The 21,127-nt window shown below is 42.2% G+C and overlaps 1 protein-coding gene across 1 annotated transcript in view; it reads left to right on the top strand.

The window, feature by feature from the left end:
- Positions 1–19,204, top strand: part of LOC124270477 — a 41,085-nt gene extending 21,881 nt beyond the window's left edge. Inside the window, exons 3-5 of the mRNA XM_046705475.1 lie at positions 9,189–9,277; positions 16,819–17,020; positions 18,765–19,204. Of these exons, the coding sequence (XP_046561431.1) occupies positions 9,189–9,277; positions 16,819–17,020; positions 18,765–18,884 (411 nt within the window). The 3' untranslated portion in view covers positions 18,885–19,204. The remainder of the gene's footprint in view (positions 1–9,188; positions 9,278–16,818; positions 17,021–18,764) is intronic.
- The last annotated feature ends 1,923 nt before the right edge of the window (positions 19,205–21,127 follow it).

The raw sequence follows: 21,127 nt of genomic DNA on the forward strand, positions 1-21,127 counted from the left end.
ACTCTCGCTGGTCACCTCTGTCTGATGTCAATAACTATTCTCGCTGGTCACCTCTGTCTGATGTCAATGTACTAACTATTCTCGCTGGTCACCTCTGTCTGATGTCAATGTACTAACTATTCTCGCTGGTCACCTCTGTCTGATGTCAATGTACTAACTATTCTCGCTGGTCACCTCTGTCTGATGTCAATGTACTAACTATTCTCGCTGGTCACCTCTGTCTGATGTCAATGTACTAACTATTCTCGCTGGTCACCTCTGTCTGATGTCAATGTGGTAACTAACTATTCGTCTCTCTCGCTGGTCACCTCTGTCTGATGTCAATGTACTAACTATTCTCGCTGGTCACCTCTGTCTGATGTCAATGTACTAACTATTCTCGCTGGTCACCTCTGTCTGATGTCAATGTACTAACTATTCTCGCTGGTCACCTCTGTCTGATGTCAATGTACTAACTAACTATTCTCGCTGGTCACCTCTGTCTGATGTCAATGTACTAACTATTCTCGCTGGTCACCTCTGTCTGATGTCAATGTACTAACTATTCTCGCTGGTCACCTCTGTCTGATGTCAATGTACTAACTATTCTCGCTGGTCACCTCTGTCTGATGTCAATGTACTAACTATTCTCGCTGGTCACCTCTGTCTGATGTCAATGTACTAACTATTCTCGCTGGTCACCTCTGTCTGATGTCAATGTACTAACTATTCTCGCTGGTCACCTCTGTCTGATGTCAATGTACTAACTATTCTCGCTGGTCACCTCTGTCTGATGTCAATGTACTAACTATTCTCGCTGGTCACCTCTGTCTGATGTCAATGTACTAACTATTCTCGCTGGTCACCTCTGTCTGATGTCAATGTACTAACTATTCTCGCTGGTCACCTCTGTCTGATGTCAATGTACTAACTATTCTCGCTGGTCACCTCTGTCTGATGTCAATGTACTAACTATTCTCGCTGGTCACCTCTGTCTGATGTCAATGTACTAACTATTCTCGCTGGTCACCTCTGTCTGATGTCAATGTACTAACTATTCTCGCTGGTCACCTCTGTCTGATGTCAATGTACTAACTACTCTCGCTGGTCACCTCTGTCTGATGTCAATGTACTAACTATTCTCGCTGGTCACCTCTGTCTGATGTCAATGTACTAACTATTCTCGCTGGTCACCTCTGTCTGATGTCAATGTACTAACTATTCTCGCTGGTCACCTCTGTCTGATGTCAATGTACTAACTATTCTCGCTGGTCACCTCTGTCTGATGTCAATGTACTAACTATTCTCGCTGGTCACCTCTGTCTGATGTCAATGTACTAACTATTCTCGCTGGTCACCTCTGTCTGATGTCAATGTACTAACTATTCTCGCTGGTCACCTCTGTCTGATGTCAATGTACTAACTATTCTCGCTGGTCACCTCTGTCTGATGTCAATGTACTAACTATTCTCGCTGGTCACCTCTGTCTGATGTCAATGTACTAACTATTCTCGCTGGTCACCTCTGTCTGATGTCAATGTACTAAACTATTCTCGCTGGTCACCTCTGTCTGATGTCAATGTACTAACTATTCTCGCTGGTCACCTCTGTCTGATGTCAATGTACTAACTATTCTCGCTGGTCACCTCTGTCTGATGTCAATGTACTAACTATTCTCGCTGGTCACCTCTGTCTGATGTCAATGTACTAACTATTCTCGCTGGTCACCTCTGTCTGATGTCAATGTACTAACTACTCTCGCTGGTCACCTCTGTCTGATGTCAATGTACTAACTATTCTCGCTGGTCACCTCTGTCTGATGTCAATGTACTAACTACTCTCGCTGGTCACCTCTGTCTGATGTCAATGTACTAACTATTCTCGCTGGTCACCTCTGTCTGATGTCAATGTACTAACTATTCTCGCTGGTCACCTCTGTCTGATGTCAATGTACAAACTATTCTCGCTGGTCACCTCTGTCTGATGTCAATGTACTAACTATTCTCGCTGGTCACCTCTGTCTGATGTCAATGTACTAACTATTCTCGCTGGTCACCTCTGTCTGATGTCAATGTACTAACTATTCTCGCTGGTCACCTCTGTCTGATGTCAATGTACTAACTATTCTCGCTGGTCACCTCTGTCTGATGTCAATGTACTAACTATTCTCGCTGGTCACCTCTGTCTGATGTCAATGTACTAACTATTCTCGCTGGTCACCTCTGTCTGATGTCAATGTACTAACTATTCTCGCTGGTCACCTACGTCTGATGTCAATCTAACTATTCTCGCTGGTCACCTCTGTCTGATGTCAATGTACTAACTATTCTCGCTGGTCACCTCTGTCTGATGTCAATGTACTAACTATTCTCGCTGGTCACCTCTGTCTGATGTCAATGTACTAACTATTCTCGCTGGTCACCTCTGTCTGATGTCAATGTACTAACTATTCTCGCTGGTCACCTCTGTCTGATGTCAATGTACTAACTATTCTCGCTGGTCACCTCTGTCTGATGTCAATGTACTAACTATTCTCGCTGGTCACCTCTGTCTGATGTCAATGTACTAACTATTCTCGCTGGTCACCTCTGTCTGATGTCAATGTACTAACTATTCTCGCTGGTCACCTCTGTCTGATGTCAATGTACTAACTATTCTCGCTGGTCACCTCTGTCTGATGTCAATGTACTAACTATTCTCGCTGGTCACCTCTGTCTGATGTCAATGTACTAACTATTCTCGCTGGTCACCTCTGTCTGATGTCAATGTACTAACTATTCTCGCTGGTCACCTCTGTCTGATGTCAATGTACTAACTATTCTCGCTGGTCACCTCTGTCTGATGTCAATGTACTAACTATTCTCGCTGGTCACCTCTGTCTGATGTCAATGTACAAACTATTCTCGCTGGTCACCTCTGTCTGATGTCAATGTACTAACTATTCTCGCTGGTCACCTCTGTCTGATGTCAATGTACTAACTATTCTCGCTGGTCACCTCTGTCTGATGTCAATGTACTAACTATTCTCGCTGGTCACCTCTGTCTGATGTCAATGTACTAACTATTCTCGCTGGTCACCTCTGTCTGATGTCAATGTACAAACTATTCTCGCTGGTCACCTCTGTCTGATGTCAATGTACTAAACTATTCTCGCTGGTCACCTCTGTCTGATGTCAATGTACTAACTATTCTCGCTGGTCACCTCTGTCTGATGTCAATGTACAAACTATTCTCGCTGGTCACCTCTGTCTGATGTCAATGTACTAACTATTCTCGCTGGTCACCTCTGTCTGATGTCAATGTACTAACTATTCTCGCTGGTCACCTCTCGCTGGTCTGATGTCAATGTACTAACTATTCTCGCTGGTCACCTCTGTCTGATGTCAATGTACTAACTATTCTCGCTGGTCACCTCTGTCTGATGTCAATGTACTAACTATTCTCGCTGGTCACCTCTGTCTGATGTCAATGTACTAACTATTCTCGCTGGTCACCTCTGTCTGATGTCAATGTACTAACTATTCTCGCTGGTCACCTCTGTCTGATGTCAATGTACTAACTATTCTCGCTGGTCACCTCTGTCTGATGTCAATGTACAAACTATTCTCGCTGGTCACCTCTGTCTGATGTCAATGTACTAACTATTCTCGCTGGTCACCTCTGTCTGATGTCAATGTACTAACTATTCTCGCTGGTCACCTCTGTCTGATGTCAATGTACTAACTATTCTCGCTGGTCACCTCTGTCTGATGTCAATGTACAAACTATTCTCGCTGGTCACCTCTGTCTGATGTCAATACTAACTAACTCGCTGGTCTCGTCTGATGGTCTCGCTGGTCTGTCTGATGTCAATGTACTAACTATTCTCGCTGGTCACCTCTGTCTGATGTCAATGTACAAACTATTCTCGCTGGTCACCTCTGTCTGATGTCAATGTACTAACTATTCTCGCTGGTCACCTCTGTCTGATGTCAATGTACTAACTATTCTCGCTGGTCACCTCTGTCTGATGTCAATGTACTAACTATTCTCGCTGGTCACCTCTGTCTGATGTCAATGTACTAACTATTCTCGCTGGTCACCTCTGTCTGATGTCAATGTACTAACTATTCTCGCTGGTCACCTCTGTCTGATGTCAATGTACTAACTATTCTCGCTGGTCACCTCTGTCTGATGTCAATGTACTAACTATTCTCGCTGGTCACCTCTGTCTGATGTCAATGTACTAACTATTCTCGCTGGTCACCTCTGTCTGATGTCAATGTACTAACTATTCTCGCTGGTCACCTCTGTCTGATGTCAATGTACTAACTATTCTCGCTGGTCACCTCTGTCTGATGTCAATGTACTAACTATTCTCGCTGGTCACCTCTGTCTGATGTCAATGTACTAACTATTCTCGCTGGTCACCTCTGTCTGATGTCAATGTACTAACTATTCTCGCTGGTCACCTCTGTCTGATGTCAATGTACTAACTATTCTCGCTGGTCACCTCTGTCTGATGTCAATGTACAAACTATTCTCGCTGGTCACCTCTGTCTGATGTCAATGTACTAACTATTCTCGCTGGTCACCTCTGTCTGATGTCAATGTACAAACTATTCTCGCTGGTCACCTCTGTCTGATGTCAATGTACTAACTATTCTCGCTGGTCACCTCTGTCTGATGTCAATGTACTAACTATTCTCGCTGGTCACCTCTGTCTGATGTCAATGTACTAACTATTCTCGCTGGTCACCTCTGTCTGATGTCAATGTACTAACTATTCTCGCTGGTCACCTCTGTCTGATGTCAATGTACTAACTATTCTCGCTGGTGACCTCTGTCTGATGTCAATGTACTCCGTCTGATGTTAATGTACAAATTCTCGCTGGTCACCTCTGTCTGATGTCAATGTACTAACTATTCTCGCTGGTCACCTCTGTCTGATGTCAATGTACTAACTATTCTCGCTGGTCACCTCTGTCTGATGTCAATGTACTAACTATTCTCGCTGGTCACCTCTGTCTGATGTCAATGTACTAACTATTCTCGCTGGTCACCTCTGTCTGATGTCAATGTACTAACTATTCTCGCTGGTCACCTCTGTCTGATGTCAATGTACTAACTATTCTCGCTGGTCACCTCTGTCTGATGTCAATGTACTAACTATTCTCGCTGGTCACCTCTGTCTGATGTCAATGTACTAACTATTCTCGCTGGTCACCTCTGTCTGATGTCAATGTACTAACTAGTCTCGCTGGTCACCTACGTCTGATGTCAATGTACTAACTATTCTCGCTGGTCACCTCTGTCTGATGTCAATGTACTAACTATTCTCGCTGGTCACCTCTGCCTGATTTTACGTGTTTTATATTTGTTGTTCCTATTTTTAAAGGATGTGTCATTTTAGTATTTGAAACAGGTGTTAAGCATTCTCTATCTTGGAGTTCTAGATCTCGCAGTGGTGGTATCTTCTGGTTACATATACAGACACTGTAAGGTCAGTTCAGTGTTTGAATGTATAAGTGCGGGCAACTGAGACTTCAATCACGGATAACTCAGACTTCATTAATGGTGCAGTTTTCATCCGGCAGAGGATGTAACTCACTATTCAGTAAAGTCATATGACACACACGTTACTGAGTTTTTTAATAAACAACAACCGGGGCATGTTGAATGGATGCAGTGGGCATAGGCTATATCACTCCCCAGGGAAATCTGTTAAGGAATGTGTCGGTTTCTGTTTATCAATTCCCCGTTTTGAATCCGTATAGCGTACTGTCGGTTTATGCAGCAATCAACGAACATAAAATAAAGTCGTTGTGCCTTCAAATATCTCTAGATATTATTGCTGAAAGGGAAGTTCTGTCTTTAAGTGAGTTGAATAGCAAGCCAGTTAAGAATGGTTCGACGCAAGAATATTCCAGCTACACTTTCTGCGTGATGATGACAAAAATATAACTGGAACAAGATGGAACAATAACTGGAATCCCTGAGGTTGGTACTGAGTTGAATAACTGAGTTCCAGTAATCTCACATCCCACTTGCTATAAAAGTCTTATTGGTAGAGAGAGTGAGTGAGTACGGTTTAACGCCGCTGTTAGCAATATTCCAGCAATATCACGGAGGGGGACACCAGAAATGGGCTTCACACATTGGACCAATGTGGGGGAATCGAACCCTCGTCTTCGGCGTGACGAGCCAACGCTTTAAGCAATAGGCTACCCCTGCACAAGCAAGTACAAAGTGAACGTAAGGAAACAGGTAGAATTTTCTGAAAAGAAATTGAGAAACTAGGCATAGGAAATGAGAACTTTGACCATGAAGGACAAGTTAACTGTGATCTCGAGGATGTTCTAAAAAGTAGAAAGAGGACTGTGAATGGCTACGTAATGGATCAGCTGAAACGCATTTGATCTTAAATAGGTAAATGGAATATGAGTGTATGCTATTTTGGCAATACATTGAACAATCTTATAACATTAACAGCACTCGAAGTAGCTAGGGCTGGGGCTGCTGGCATTCATACCTTACCATCTTCTGAAAAGTAAAATGCATGAATTTATTGTGAAAACCATTGTCTTAAAAATGATGTGACTTCACAGTTTTGGTGAAGTGGCACTGTAAGACCAATCACCAATAGGCAGCAGCAACCTCGGGAGGCCCTTCTATAGATAGATAACACTTGTATCTTCTCCTGTCAAGATGCATTACGACAAAGAAGATTGTTGTTAGAAGACAACAGATTGCTTCATTAAAAACAAAACGAATTCTGGAAACAATGCAGCTTTCCATATTTTTATCCTTTCGAATTTTGTGAAAATATCCAAACAGAGTACATTTGAAGGATTCATCGATTTAAGGAAAGACAGCAAGATTGCCTCTTGATTATTATTCAGAGTGGGTATATCAGGCAAGATACGTCGTACGAGTAAGTCTTTATATGACGTGCAGTGTTCTGTGATACTCTATGGCTATATGGCACGCTCAGTCAACACTAGTAATGGTATTCAACAAGGCTGCTCTTCCTCACCACCCCTATTCCTGCTGTATATACATAAACTGGCAGATGAAATCTATACTCCGAACTATGGAATAACCACTGCAACACAATATCAATCTGTTTGTTTAAAGTTGTTATTGTACTGTTATCCCGAATGAAAAATCGCTATAAAAGATTCTGTTGCTGTGTCGGCTCGATGGAGACTTGAACTCCACAACGGAAAATCTAAAGATGTTCACTTCATCGAAATAAAAAACTTATCACGGACTGAAGCTACGTGTCCTTGGGGACTCAAGGATATACAAATGTGTTACTGACAAATAACCATTATCTTCTTTTCTGTTTCTATGAGCACTTGGACTATCTATTTATGTTAAAGAACGTGTCAGTTAACCAGCAGAAGTTTTTCCTTATCTGGTCGATCGTAACTGTGGTTGTCATCTTTGTGAAGTGATGTTAAATAGTGAGTGTGTTAGTGTATTTTTAAGTACCTTTGATAATATTCCAGCAGTATCAAGACAGTGGAGACACGGATATGGGTCCACGCGAAATAAAGGCACCGATATAATTTGACGAAGTGGACATTGCGGACAGGGGACAAGAGAATAGCAGGCCTGAAATGGCAACGTTAGGCACTACACATGTACATGTATGTGCATATGTACAAATGGTCTCTAGGTAGGTAGGAAGGTAGGTAGGTAGGTAGGTTGGTAGGTAGGTAGGTTTTCTCTTCGTAGGTAATAGTTGCTGTTCAGCAGTTCGACCGATAATTATTTTACGACTGGTACAAAAAAACGGAACAAAACATCAATGTCCATTCATAATAGCCAGATCAATTCGTCGTCACGTGTGATACCGTCTCACATAACGATCATAGGCAAATCTTGTTGCCCAGGGATACCGCCTACAGCCACGTCATCAATGTTTCCTACGATCTGGGATTCTGGGTAATAACAAAAAAAAGTCGTCCGTAAACGTGGTATAACGCCATTAGCGCTCAGTCCTCCTCTGGTGTCGCCTGACTTTGATAAGTTTTCAGTGTCAGCTCCTTCAGACGGGCGTCAAACAGCTGATTTTTAATGTTCAAATGTCCACGCTATCGTACTGAATCTCCTGTTAATACCAGGAGCAGACTAGAACTGAGTGGATAGTGCAAGATGCTCATGACTTCGGTTAGTCTCTTAGGTTTCTTTGCAACCCAACCATACTGATGGTACTAAGTCTTGTCACATAGTGGAGAAATTACACTTTTGGATTTGACAAACATTCGACCAAGTTGGAGATATTGCAGCCATCTCTACGAATGCAGACGAGGTTTTCGGAACATGCACGATTTTGCTTGAAATTCTCACTTTGTCACCCTTATTTTATTAGTTACATTTGGTTGCTTTTTTGTGACATAGCCCACCTCTTCCTTCCTGTCCCATTCAGTTTTACTTTTAGTAGCGAGTGTTTCTGCTCGTTTTGGACATCAGTTTACAAAAACTGTGTACTTTATGGATAGGCTTTTATGTTCCGTTCCCCATAACCGTTGCAGCTCACCGTTATGATGCCATGCTTTTCTCGAAACCGCATGATTTTCACAGTGCAAACTTCCCTGGTTATGATGCCAGATTTTTAGCGGGACAAAAGGTAGCATATAAACTCGAGAGCACAGTCTTTACGACTGCCAGCAGTTGATATTTCACTCTTGCATTTCTGTCGCTAAACATCTGGGTGAAGACATCTGTCAACCAAGTCAGCGAGCCTGACCACCCGATCCCGTTAGTCGCCCTTTACAACAAGCATGGGTTTCTGAAGACCAATTCTAACCCACATCATCACGGATACTAAACAGCTGAGTAAGTGAGTATAGTTTTACGCCGCTTTTAGCAATGTTCCAGCAATATCACGGCGGGGGACACCAGAAATGGGCTTCAAACATTGTGCCCATGTGGGGAATCGAACACTGGGTTTCGCGTGACGAGCGAACATTTTAACTACCAGGCTACCCCACTGCCCACTAAACATCTGATGCTTATACCGCGATGACAATGAGTTCCTTAAACATTTCAGAGTGGAAGCTACATTTTCCTAGAATGGGCTTCAAACATTGTGCCCATGTGGGGAATCGAACACTGGGTTTCGCGTGACGAGCGAACATTTTAACTACCAGGCTACCCCACTGCCCACTAAACATCTGATGCTTATACCGCGATGACAATGAGTTCCTTAAACATTTCAGAGTGGAAGCTACATTTTCCTAGATCTCCCATGTCCTCTGGAGACTGGGGATAGCATCACCTGGACTGGCATCCCCACAAGTGAGCAGGTGTAAGTATGCCATTACATACCGGAGGTGAAAGTATGTTTACGACAACGCTCCGCCAAAACTGACGTGTGAGAACGCCGTCGTCTAATTTATAAGTACGCTGTGACCCACCCAAAATGACGTGAAGGTGCGTCATTGACTTTAAGGATAGCTCGTAAGTACGTTATTATCAGCATGATGTCTAAGATTGTCTATACTTTGAAACGATGGCGCGCAGGTACGTTATTGTCCGACAAGATGGCGCGTAAGTACGTTATTGTCCAACAAGATGGCGCGCGGGTACGTTATTGTCCAACAAGTACGTTATTATCAAACATAATGGCACCTAACTTCGTTGTTATCAAACAAGATCTCACGTCAGTACGTTATTATCAAAATAATGGAGCGTAAGTACGTTATTATCAATCAGGATGGCGCGTACGTACGTTATTAACACACATGATGGCACGTAAGTACGTTATTATCAAACGTGATGGCACGTAAGCATGTTATTGTCCAACAGGAAGGATCGCAAGTACAGTTAAGAGCGTTGTTATCTACCAGGATTGTTTGCAATTTCGTGGTTCCGAAAACAATCGCATGTACGTTGAGAGCGCCGAACAAGGGTAGATATACTGACCTTTTGTTTATCTCATCAAAGATTTATCTGACTGCGTTATTTATGAACAGTGTTACAGGTAACACATAAGTACACAATAATAAGCCTATCAGTTTCTAAGATATGTCTTTGTCCATACCATGTTGTGATAAATATTGTATCATTTCGGGCATAATATCCCACAAGCCGTGATATAACCAGAATATTGTTCTAACTGACGTTAAACGCAACTCACTCACTCATGTTTTTTCTAGCTGTTTGAAATATTTATTCCCTCTGAAATAATTCAGAAAGGTGAGGTGAGGTGAAATTAGATTTAACGTCACTCTGGAGAATATTTCGCTCATATGACGACGTGCATGCGTGTGTATGTGTATGTGCAGCTGCTTGTACTAGCCCAGACTGAAGCTGGTTTTATAGTGCTAGCCCACTGAAATACCATGCCGCAGTGAAGCATGAATACCCCACTCAGACACAGTATACTGACTCCGAGCCGACCAGTCCTTGTGGTACCCATTAATGCCGAGCGCCAGGCAGGGACGAACAAGTACCATATTTTGACGTCTTTTAGTATGACATGGTCGGGGATCGAACCCGCGACCTTCCGCTCTCCGGGCGGACGCTCTAACCACTACACCACGGAGGCGGTCAATTCAGAAAGGAGCCAGTGTCAACACATTTCAAACGAAAGGTTAAAGGCGACCGCTTACAAAATTGCACTGTCACATCAGAAAAAGAACATTAGAGAATACCCAGTGGCCTCGATTATCAGACAAAAATAACAGTGAGTGAGTTTAGTTGTACGCCGCACTCAGCGATATTCCAGATATACGGCGGCGGTCTGTAAATAATCGAGACTGGACAAGACAATCAGGTGATCAACAGCATGAGCATCGATCTACGCAACTGGGATACGATTATATGTGTCAACAAAGTCAGCGAGCCTCACTACCCGATCCAATTAGTCGCCTCTTACGACAAGCATTGGTTACTGAAGATCACTTCTAATCGGGGCGGTGGGGTAGCCTAGTGGTTAAAGCGTTGGCTCGTCACGCCGAAGACCCGGGTTCGAATCCCCACATGGGTACATTGTGTGAAGCCCATTTCTGGTGTCCCCTGCTGTGATGTTGCTGGAATATTGCTAAAAGCGGCGTAAAACCAAACTCAGTCAGTCAGTCAATTCTAATCCGGGTCAAAATATAGCTAAACTTAATATAGAGCACTTACAGTGAGTAAACGACCCAAGGTGTCCAGGAAAAGTGTTTAGCATCGCCACTTACAATTCGCGAAAAAATGTTTGTTTGTTGCCAAGCGACAATAGACGCATTTGAAGTAAACAGAATGCCCGTAGTTTTTGTATCCGAATAAACAGAAAGATAATCTACAAAGAACCGAGAAATACATCAACTTCGATCGACATTTAGTGAAAGAAAACAGCAACAAGAGACCGAAGCCTAATGCATGTCTGATAAGACTAAAGTATCGATTAAAAAACATAGGACAATGAGCCACTTAATCTCATTAAAACAGATGGAGACTTATACAAACACCATGACGATTATTCGGTCAATAGCATGATCATATTTTTATATGCCAATGAAGGGTTTATAAGGGGCACTTTGGTTATTGTCGTGGTAGCCATTAGAAACGCGTTAGCGTTCATTTGTCGGTATATTCTACCAGGTCTCCGCTTACTACTAACAGCTCTACCCGTGAAGATCCGGGTTAGCATTGGTCTTCAGTATCCCATGCTTGTCGTAAAAGGCGACTAATGGGATCGAGTGGTCAGACTTGCTGACTTGGTTGACACACGGCATCGTATCCCAATTACGTAGAACGAAGCTCATGATGTTGATCACCGGATTGTCTGGTCCAGATTCGATTATTTACAGACTACCTCCTTATAGTTGAAATATTGCGGCGTTAACCAACCACTTACAGCTTGTACTCTATCAAACATTCTGCTGTGCTTCGGCGCACATGCTCCTTTTCAATAATGACGTCAGGTGAAGAGTTGATATATACAACTTAGGTCGAGGACAGTTTTTGTGGCAGCCTTTTCCCTCGAGATTAAGGTTACACAAAATCAAATATTTTCCTTCTGATTTCTATAGTAATGTTATATTATATTTCATTAGCTAAGCCATCAAATGGCTATTTTATGTACTGTAACATATGTTATATTTAGGATTACACTTTCTCAGTAAAGTACAGATTCTAGCACTTTTTGGGTTGAGTTCCATCCGGGATTCGAACCCGCACCCTCAGAGTCCTCTCTGATAAGTGTTAATTGGTACGGCTCCCACGACCGAAAGCTATGAAATACACAATGCAATTTTAGAAAGTGGTCAAATTCAAAATATGTTATATTTGGGATTACACTTTCTCAGTAAAGTACAGATTCTAGTACGTTTGGGTTGAGTGTTTTATGTACTGATGTTCATGGTCTTGAAGCAATAAAAATATATAATATGACCACTTAAGCCAGTTCCTTTTTTGTACAGGAAGCTAAACGAACCAACCCCAGTTCCGCACAAACTGTCAACCGTTTGAAAACACCTGTGGTCACATTTGGCATAAGTCGTCATGACAAAAGCACTAAATATTGAAAAAAGGATCAGTTTTAATACTCGACGGAGGTTTATTTAAAAAACAAAATAAAATCACCAAATCATCCTATCGCAGCTGTCGGATAATTCAGTCTGCACTGACAGCGAAAGTTGCTTCTTAAATTAAGTAATGAGATTTGGTGTAATAGAACAATAACATAGCTTCATACTCAAGCTTTATTCTGGCATCGACAGCCCAAACTGCCCACGAAATAAGCACCACAGCGCAATGAGTTTGGCCATTTTATCAAAAGTTAAAGCCCTCCAAGAGTGATAAGTCCTCTCCAGTAAAGATCCTTTCCACTAAATAAAAACTGCATGGTTGCACTAACAATATATGTGAAAATATAGGAAGTAAAATCATGTAGATTGTCAAAATATTTCGACAAGTTGTCAAATGGGAAATGTTTGCAGCACCAGTTTAGTTGTTGACGTCAACCGTGTTTCAAAGATGAAGCCAAAAACATGACCCCTACTGCTGGAAATTAACAACTTTGCTATAAATAAAATAATTGAAGCATTTTTCATAACACTGGAAATATGCAATAGATATTTCACTATCAGCCTTACGTTGAAAATTTGACATTTCATGTTGTTAAATTTTCACATTTATATCGACCATACGTGCACAAGAAGAAGGCATCAAAGATAATTTGTTACGATAACTCTGAAAACGATGGCCTAAAATACAAATTCTGTTCATGTCTATTCCTAAATATGTATGAATCAACATACATTTTCAATAATTTGGAAGGATAAACACAAATAGTGTAGGCAGGCTACAGTAGTGGCCATGACGTTTTGATGCAGACGCAGTTCACCTCAGTTCAAACTCTAGTATACTAGATACTAGATATCAGATACGTGTTAAACAACATAAGATTACAATTTGAATGAATAATGAATTCCGTGTTAGTTATGGTCACGAATCCCCATGACGTCATTGGGAAACAATGTTTGAATCCCCAACATAAATGAGTTCTCTGCCAGGAATACGATCTTCTATAGTTTCGAAAATGTATCTTATCTTAAACCTGAGATGGATTTAAGTATCTTAAATATACACATGCCAATAACTGTTGTCACCCCCTTCAATTTTCTTTTATTGGAGAGGGGTGTGGGGTGAGGGGTGTGGGGGTTGGGGTGGGGAAGGGGGTGACAACCACTATTGGCATAAGTATATATCCTGTCCGGCGTTGGTGTGGAAAGTAAAGCGGTGTATACCCCATGCGTGTCAAAGCTGATCGTTGGTTCGAACATCCAACTGTTCCTGATCACAGGGGGCGGTGGGGTAGTCTAGTGGTTAAAGCGTTGGCTCGTCACGCCGAAGACCCGGGTTCGAATCCCCACATGGGTACAATGAGTGAAGCCCATTTCTGGTGTCCCCCGCCGTGATATTGCTGGAATATTGCTAAAAGCGGCGTAAAACGAAACTCAGTCAGTCCTGATCACAGATCTTTGGTTCAGGGGTAAGGCCAACAGCAGTGAGACTTGTTTAAAGGGTAGCACTAAATGAGTCGTAAATAGTTTTCACTAGAATCAGTAAGTAGGGTTTAGCTAGAATCAGTAAGTAGGGTGTAAGTAGAATCAGTAAGTAGGGTTTAAGTAGAATCAGTAATAGGGCTGTGCAATATTACCGGTAAACCGGTATATACCGGTACAGTATCTCGCGATACGATTATGGCGCTTTGGTTCAGTTTGTGCAATATATTGGATCATCCAGAGTTAGCTCCTTTTGAATTTTCTGCCTTTGATATCCATAGCAACAAAATGTGCTCTAAAAGTGCCAAATATACTTTTATTTCTGTTGGTTTCGTTATAAGTAACGTTATAAGTATCGTTGTAATCGTTATAAGTATCGTGTATCGTTATAAGTAACCCCAAAAGTGCCAAATATTACACCAAATGCTGTAGGTTTTGTGGGTTTGAATGGTTTCATATGTGACATTTTGGAGGAATTAAGTGGCCTCAAATGGATCAATCTTTTAAGAAAAGTAAGATTTGGGGATGTCAGCTTGTTGTGAATCACACGACATTTCGGAGTGTATGCTTGCTCCTTCCACCACTCCATACGCTCCGAAACGTCGTGTTATTCACAATAAAGAAGTTGACATCCATAAATCTTGCTTTTCTTAATGCATTCCACTTCTAAATGCCCTTCAAAGATTTTACCAATCTTTTATTTGGACTTGTTAGTAGAGCCTCTGGCTTTGAGTGACCATTTCATAATTCACATTATTTTGTTACTTTTGTCTGTTTCATAAAGGGACATATGTTATCAATTTATCATAAAGGCCAAAGTCTTATAAATGTTGTAGGGCTGTATAATGACATTCTAGTCAAGGATCTTAGTTATTGGATGTCACATGAGATATTAAGCACAAGTAGTTCACCTAAATCATGTTTTTGTTTCATTTTGCAACAGTTCATGTTAACACATGTTTATATTGTAGTTGAATCTGAATGAATCAATGACAAACAGTAACAATATTTACATACTGCATTGAAGTGCATTGTGTTGAAGCAAACCACACTAACCATGACAATCATGTTATACTATTACCTTTATCATTACGTTCGCGAAACTTTGTTGCAATGCGGTGATTCAATTAAACATTCTACATTAAGACTCTATATCATTTTATTTATCTGCAAACCATTGGCATACAGACAGACACAATGGGGAAGGGGGCCTGAAAGTATGGCGTAACCGCAATTAAAAAGATGATGTCGCACACAAAGAGCTATTAGGAAATTATGATGTACGCACTTGGACAGAAACCTTCCAGTCAATATATCACAATATGTATTGCAATATCTCTTAAATTATTGCAATATATCGCAATATGAGAATCAGGGCAATATCCAGCCCTAATCAGTTAGTATGGTTTAAGTAGAATCAGTAAGTAAGGTGTAAGTAGAATCAGTTAGTAGGGTTTAGCTAGAATCTGTAAATAGGGTTTAAGTAGAATCAGTAACTTGGGTGTAGTAGAATCAGTTAGTCTGGTTTAGCTAGAATCTCTAAGTAGGGTTGTAAGTAGAATCAGTTAGTAGGGTTTAGCTAGAATCTGTAAGTAGGGTTTAAGTAGAATCAGTAGTAGGGTTTAAGCAGAATGTAAGTAGAATCAGTTAGCAGAGTTCAGCTAGAATCTGTAAGTAGGGTTCAAGTAGAATCAGTAAGTAGGTAAAATCAGTAAGTAGAGTAGAATCAGTTAGTAGGGTTTAGCTAGAATCTGTAAGTAGGGTTCAAGTAGAATCAGTAAGTAGGGTTTAGCTAGAATCTGTAAGTAGGGTTTAGTTAGAATCAGTAAGTAGGGTTTAGTTAGAATCAGTAAGTAGGGTTTAGCTAGAATCACTGGCAGTGAGTGAGTTGGTTTCAACCAGTAGCAGTGAGTGAGTCGGTTTACACCAGTAGCAGTGAATGAATCGGTTTCAACCAGAAGCAGTGAGTGAGTCGGTTTCAACCAGTAGCAGTGAGTGAGTCGGTTTCAACCAGTAGCAGTGAGCGAGTTGGTTTCAACCAGAAGCAGTGAGTGAGTCGGTTTCAACCAGAAGCAGTGAATGAGTCGGTTTTCAGGAACCAACCAGAAGTCAGAAGCAAAGTGAGTCGGTTTCAACCAAAAGTCGGCAGCAGTGAGTGAGTTGGTAGTCTGGTTTCAACCAGAAGCAGTGAGTGAGTCGGTTTCAACCAGAAGCAGTGAACCAGTCGGTTTCAACCAGAAGCAGTGAGCAAGTGAGTTGGTTTCAACCCAGTGAAGCAGTGAGTGAGTTTCGGTTTCAACCAGAAGCAGTGAGTGAGTCGGTTTCAACCAGAAGCAGTGAGTGAGTCGGTTTCAACCAGAAGCAGTGAGTGAGTCGGTTTCAACCAGAAGCAGTGAGTGAGTCGGTTTCAACCAGAAGCAGTGAGTGAGTCGGTTTCAACCAGAAGCAGTGAGTGAGTCGGTTTCAACCAGAAGCAGTGAGTGAGTCGGTTTCAACCAGAAGCAGTGAATGAGTCGGTTTCAACCAGAAGCAGTGAGTGAGTCGGTTTCAACCAGAAGCAGTGAGTGAGTCGGTTTCAACCAGAAGCAGTGAGTGAGTCGGTTTCAACCAGAAGCAGTGAGTGAGTCGGTTTCAACCAGAAGCAGTGAGTGAGTCGGTTTCAACCAGAAGCAGTGAGTTTCATGTAACGGCGTTAAACAACAACCAAAGCATAACGGCGTTAAACAATAATAACTTATTCAACATGCACTCGAAAAAATGCAATAAATGAAATTTGTTCTCGTTGTGAAGAGTTGCTATTATAATGGAACATCACAATCAGAATTTATAAAGTGTGATATATTTATTGTGACAGTTTCAACGTCGACCTGCATGGACCTCTTGGTCGTCTTCTACACATACACGTGCGCTTCAACGTTTCTGGTTTCCACAACAAAACTGTTATAGCTGAGCAAATAAACGGCACATGGCAGACGCATAGCATAAACACCTATTTCCCTTTCCAAGTTGGGAAGCTGTTTCGCATTGTCGCCGTTGTGGAAGACACTTTGTTTCGGGTAAGTGAAGTTAGCGCTGACATTGCTGAAAAGCATAGCACTTCAGAATCATTTAAAAGTAAAATATAACAGCCGTAGCTTTCGATCGCTTTGTGAAACGGACCCCTGCGATCCGAGCAGTGCCTGGCTTAACCCAGTACTTCCGTACACCAGGCTTTATAACAAAAGTATAACCTTTTAACGTATTCTGGTAGAGCGCATCCGGGGATCGAATCACTTGGTCCGAGCAAGTGTGTAGTCAAAGGCTTTGTCTTCGCGATTTGGTTTCATACGTGGAAATTTTGTGTCAACAATGCTATTCTTTCCGTGTCTGAGTGTAAGGTAAAGATGTGCCCGTAAGATGCGGTACGCTATAATCGTTCACTGACGACCTAAGATGAGAAAGTGATCTCTCAGTGACGTAGCAAAGAGCAATAGTGACGTCATAAAGCTGCGTACGTGAAAGGGTCGTCATATTTACGTCCTATTATTCTTGAGTGTCCGCCTTACAGTGTGATTGTGGCGTCTCCAAAAGTCGACCAACAGCTTCACAGTGATGTCATGCTATGACCTAATCGCGTGCAGCAGTGACGTTGTGCCACCCTGATGACATGTCCTGATGACGTCCTACAGTGGCATATTGACGTCCTATAGCATCACGGTGACGGCATAGTGTTACACTGACGTCGTGCAGTGTCATGGTGACGTCCTTCATGAATCAGTATGATCGTGACGACACAGCGTCATGCTGACGTCATTTAGTGTTATGGTGACGACATAGTGTCAACTTGACATCCTTCAGTGTCATGGTGATGCCATAGCGCCATATTGACGCCCTACAGTGTCATGGTGATGCCATAGTGCCATATTGGCGCCCTGCAGTGTCATGGTGATGCCATAGTGCCATATTGACGCCCTACAGTGTCATGGTGATCCCATAGCGCAATAGTGACGCGCTACAGTGTCATGGTGATGCCATAGTGCCATATTGACGCCCTGCAATGTCATGGTGATGCCATAGTGCCATATTGACGCCTTACAGTGTCATGGTGATGCCATAGCGCCATATTGACGCCCTACAGTGTCATGGTGATGCCATAGTGCCATATTGACGCCCTACAGTGTCATGGTGATGCCATAGTGCCATAATGACGCCCTACAGTGTCATGGTGATCCCATAGTGCCATATTGACGCCCTACAGTGTCATGGTGATGCCATAGTGCCATATTGACGCCCTACAGTGTCATGGTGATGCCATAGTGCCATATTGACGCCCTACAGTGTCATGGTGATGCCATAGCGCGATATTGACGCGCTACAGTGTCATGGTGATGCCATAGCGCCATATTGACGCCCTACAGTGTCATGGTGATCCCATAGCGCGATATTGACGCCCTACAGTGTCATGGTAACGCCATAGCGCCATATTGACGCCCTACAGTGTCATGGTGACGCCATAGCGCCATATTGACGCCCTACAGTGTCATGGTGACGCCATAGCGCCATATTGACGCCCTTTAGTATCATTGTGATGCCATAGCACCATATTGACGCCCTACAGTGACATAGTGACGCCATAGCGTTGTATTGACTTCTTGCTATGTCATTGTATCTCCGTACAGTGTCATGGTGACTACTTACTTGGTCATAGTGGCGTTTAAGAGTTTACTGAAAAATGAAAACATGATTGCTGACTCAAAGGGTCACCTGTACATTCTGACGTTATGATTAATCCTAATGCGTTGCGATGTGTCTTTGTTACAGGTTCATATTGACGGCCAGGAATTGGGAACTCTTGTTTACGGCACCGTTCTACCACAGATTGATAAGCTTGGCTTTGAGCAGTATGTAGACGCCAGATCGGCTGAAATACACTACGCCTGAGGAAACTGCTCACCGGAAACGCATTTCCATACAAATTCTCCTCTCTCCGAGGAGTTATAGATGTGCGGAGGCCGTGCGGTTTCCGGATTATTTGGTGCTGAAGTGACTCCACAGCAGTACGTGTTCCACTTCAGTAAAACAGAACTAGTCGTGCTATAGCAGTACGTCTCCCACTTCAGTAAACCAGAACTAGTCATGCTATATTATAGCAGCATGTCTCCCACTTCAGTAAAACAGAAATAGTCGCGCTACAGCAGTATGTATCCCACGTCAGCAAAATAGAAATAGTCGAGGTACAGCAGTATGTCTCCCACTTCAGTAAAACAGAAATAGTCGAGGTACAGCAGTATGTCCCCCACTTCAGTAAAACAGAAATAGTCGAGGTACAGCAGTATGTCTCCCACTTCAGTAAAACAGAAATAGTCGAGATACAGCAGTATGTCCCAAACTTCAGTAAAACAGAAATAGTCGTGCTACAGTAGTATGTCTCCCACTTCAGCAAATTAGAAATAGTCGAGGAACAGCAGTATGTCTCCCACTTCAGTAAAACAGAACTAGTCGTGGTATATTATAGCAGCATGTCTCCCACTTCAGTAAAACAGAACTAGTCGTGGTATATTATAGCAGCATGTCTCCCACTTCAGTAAAACAGAACTAGTCGTGGTATATTATAGCAGCATGTCTCCCACTTCAGTAAAACAGAACTAGTCGTGGTATATTATAGCAGCATGTCTCCCACTTCAGTAAAACAGAACTAGTCGTGGTATATTATAGCAGTATGTCTCCCACTTCAGTAAAACAGAACTAGTCGTGGTATATTATAGCAGTATGTCTCCCACTTCAGTAAAACAGAACTAGTCGTGGTATATTATAGCAGCATGTCTCCCACTTCAGTAAAACAGAACTAGTCGTGGTATATTATAGCAGTATGTCTCCCACTTCAGTAAAACAGAACTAGTCGTGGTATATTATAGCAGCATGTCTCCCACTTCAGTAAAACAGAACTAGTCGTGGTATATTATAGCAGCATGTCTCCCACTTCAGTAAAACAGAACTAGTCGTGGTATATTATAGCAGCATGTCTCCCACTTCAGTAAAACAGAACTAGTCGTGGTATATTATAGCAGCATGTCTCCCACTTCAGTAAAACAGAACTAGTCGTGGTATATTATAGCAGCATGTCTCCCACTTCAGTAAAACAGAACTAGTCGTGGTATATTATAGCAGTATGTCTCCCACTTCAGTAAAACAGAACTAGTCGTGGTATATTCCACTTCAGTAAAACAGCATGTCTCCCACTTCAGTAAAACAGAACTAGTCGTGGTATATTCTGGCTGCGCAGCATGTCTCCCACTTCAGTAAAACAGAACTAGTCGTGGTATATTATAGCAGCATGTCTCCCACTTCAATAAAACAGAACTAGTCGTGGTATATTCTAGCAGCATGTCTCCCACTTCAGTAAAACAGAACTAGTCGTGGTATATTCTAGCAGTATGTCTCCCACTTCAGTAAAACAGAAATAGTCGAGGTACAGCAGTATGTCCCCCACTTCAGTAAAACAGAAATAGTCGAGGTACAGCAGTATGTCCCCCACTTCAGTAAAACAGAAATAGTCGAGGTACAGCAGTATGTCCCCCACTTCAGTAAAACAGAAATAGTCGAGGTACAGCAGTATGTCTCCCACTTCAGTAAAACAGAACTAGTCGTGGTATATTCTAGCAGCATGTCTCCCACTTCAGTAAAACAGAAATAGTCGAGGTACAGCAAGTATATCTCCCACTTCAGCAAAACAGAAATAGTCGTACTACAGCAGTATGTCTCCCACTTCACAGAACTAGTGGTACTACAGCAGCATGTCTCCCACTTCAATAAAACAGAACTAGTCGTACTACATCAGTACGTCTTCCAATTCAGTAAAACAGAACTACTCGTACTACAGCAGTACGTGTTCCAATACAATATAACTGAGATAAAGTTCTGCTGCGGTACTATGTACACCACAACAATAAATCAAAACTGCCACAAGAGTAATGAGAAACAACCGTGCTATAAAAGAACGTGTTCTGTTTCACTAAATGAGAACTAGTCGTGCTACAACATTGCATGTTTCATGTCAATAAATGAAAGCTAGTCATACTACAGCAGTAGATGAAGATGATGTATTTGGAAGGGTTAAAATCTATTAAAACACCTTTAAAGAAAATTTCTCATTTAAGTTGGTTTCTTTATTTAAGCTAGAAATC

Source organism: Haliotis rubra, unplaced genomic scaffold (assembly GCF_003918875.1).
Source record: "Haliotis rubra isolate DU_JTF1 unplaced genomic scaffold, ASM391887v1 Scf152, whole genome shotgun sequence".
NCBI classification, from domain to species: domain Eukaryota; kingdom Metazoa; phylum Mollusca; class Gastropoda; order Lepetellida; family Haliotidae; genus Haliotis; species Haliotis rubra.